Raw genomic sequence first — 1,771 nt, 5'->3', positions numbered from 1 at the left:
CTGGGACAGGGGCAGACTGGTGCTTGGAAGTCCCTGGGAGAGGGATATGTTGACGCTTGGAGGTCACTGGGAGAGGGGTATGTTGACACTTGGAGGTCCCTGTGACAGAGAATAGGTAACAGGAAGCACATTTCAAGAATTAGCATTTCCCTATCTCCTTCTCCCTTCCAGATTGTATTTAATAGAACAGTGACCCTGAAGGAGGATCCCGGGAAGATTTGAATGTATTCTACCGACTCCAGATGAGAAATCCAGGCACACAAGACTGCACGACAACCACAAGACCCGCTTGCCTTAACTTGGAGGGGAATGAAGCTCTATCCAAAGCCCAACTGGTTTTTGTTTATATTTTCAATAGAAACTGAATAAATATGCAAATATTTAATCGTCTTTCTGCTAATTATTTGTGGGGAATTCCATTTTGTTCTCGTTTTTACACTTTTCATTTTGGTCAGAGCTGCAACCCACTTTGGTAGCTACATGTCCAAAAAAATAGGTGGAGTTTATCCAGCATTGGTGAGGTTTGTTGTGCAGGTTAGAAAAAAAATGGTTCAGCTACAACGGCTGGTCTTATGGGTCTGTATTAGTCTGTTTTAATAAAATGCAATTCAAAGAATGGACAGTACCCAATGCAACAGATTCACAAGGTTATTAGCATTCTGTGACCTTTTATAAATACACAATGCCCCACTCCCTACAGCCAGAACTTGTCTTGCTCAACCGTGGGTGGAGATTTTGAGGTAGGAATCTCTTTTTGTACTGACAAGGGTACGTACACCTAGAATTCACACAGGTTTATCTGTATGCCAGTCAGACTTCTTTCAGCAATAACCCATATCAGCCTGATACTGAAGTCAGATGACCAAAAGTCAGGCTCTGATTGGTAGCTGTGGGTTATTGCACTTAGCGGTACAGAATAAACCTCACAAGTGAGGGAGCAATACTTTGTGGTTCCTGCCAGTGAGAGAGCGGCGATTTGTAGAGTAGTTTTTGGGCCTATCTGGCTATCCTGTTGCAGGATCTCTAGTGTGACAAGGCCAAAGGCTGTATCCGTTCGTATGTTGGTTATGATGAATAAGGAATAGTGTATGCCTTGCTATAACCAAGGATATTGTAACTCTGTTATGTGAGGTTATGTCACCTTTTAAAGTCAAACATTCCTATATATAAACTTGACATTCATACATAAGAACATATTTGTGGAATTCTTCCCCCTAAACCTGCTTGTTACTATCCATTACAAAGAGCCGGGGGGACAATGCTGCATAGTCACCAATCAGGTTCTCGGTTTTATGTTTCCAGTACAGTGTTAGAAAATATGACTGGTTGTTATGGCCAACAAGAAGTGTTCTTTCTGATACATTCATGTTTGAGCCATTGTGTCTAAAATTATATACAGCTACCCAATGTCTCAAGAGGAACCAGTGATACAGGTGAGAAATACCAAGGAAAGCTGGGATGGATTATGCCAGGAGCTGTACTCGAGCAAAGCCTGCTGGGAAACCTCATTTCTATTGACGCAAGGCTTGGGGCTTGTGTCAATGGCACATCAGTTGGAGACATTTCTGGTGCAATAAACCTGCAGTTGCATTTGACCATAAAGCGGGTTTTGCATTCCCATAGATCAGCCTTTCTCAACCAGGGTGCCATCTCACCCTGGTGTCCCTTCTGGCTTCCTCAGGGGTGCCTTGAAATTTTCACGCAAAGTCATACCTCTGATGAAGGCTTCTGATGTGAAAGGAGGGCTGTAATATTAAGGGGACTCTGATGT

At 43.0% G+C, this 1,771-nt stretch overlaps 1 protein-coding gene across 1 annotated transcript in view; it reads left to right on the top strand.

Annotated features, from left to right (window-relative positions):
* The window catches only part of QARS (glutaminyl-tRNA synthetase), a 78,325-nt gene extending 77,942 nt beyond the window's left edge, over positions 1-383 (top strand). The window contains exon 24 of the mRNA XM_018576127.1: positions 172-383. Coding sequence (XP_018431629.1) covers positions 172-222 — 51 coding nt within the window. The 3' untranslated portion in view covers positions 223-383. The remainder of the gene's footprint in view (positions 1-171) is intronic.
* The last annotated feature ends 1,388 nt before the right edge of the window (positions 384-1,771 follow it).

Source organism: Nanorana parkeri, unplaced genomic scaffold (assembly GCF_000935625.1).
Source record: "Nanorana parkeri isolate BGI_ZX_2015 unplaced genomic scaffold, ASM93562v1 scaffold56, whole genome shotgun sequence".
In the NCBI taxonomy this organism is placed as follows: domain Eukaryota; kingdom Metazoa; phylum Chordata; class Amphibia; order Anura; family Dicroglossidae; genus Nanorana; species Nanorana parkeri.
Note: the sequence above shows the minus strand (reverse complement) of the source record. Positions and strands in the feature narration are given on the sequence as shown.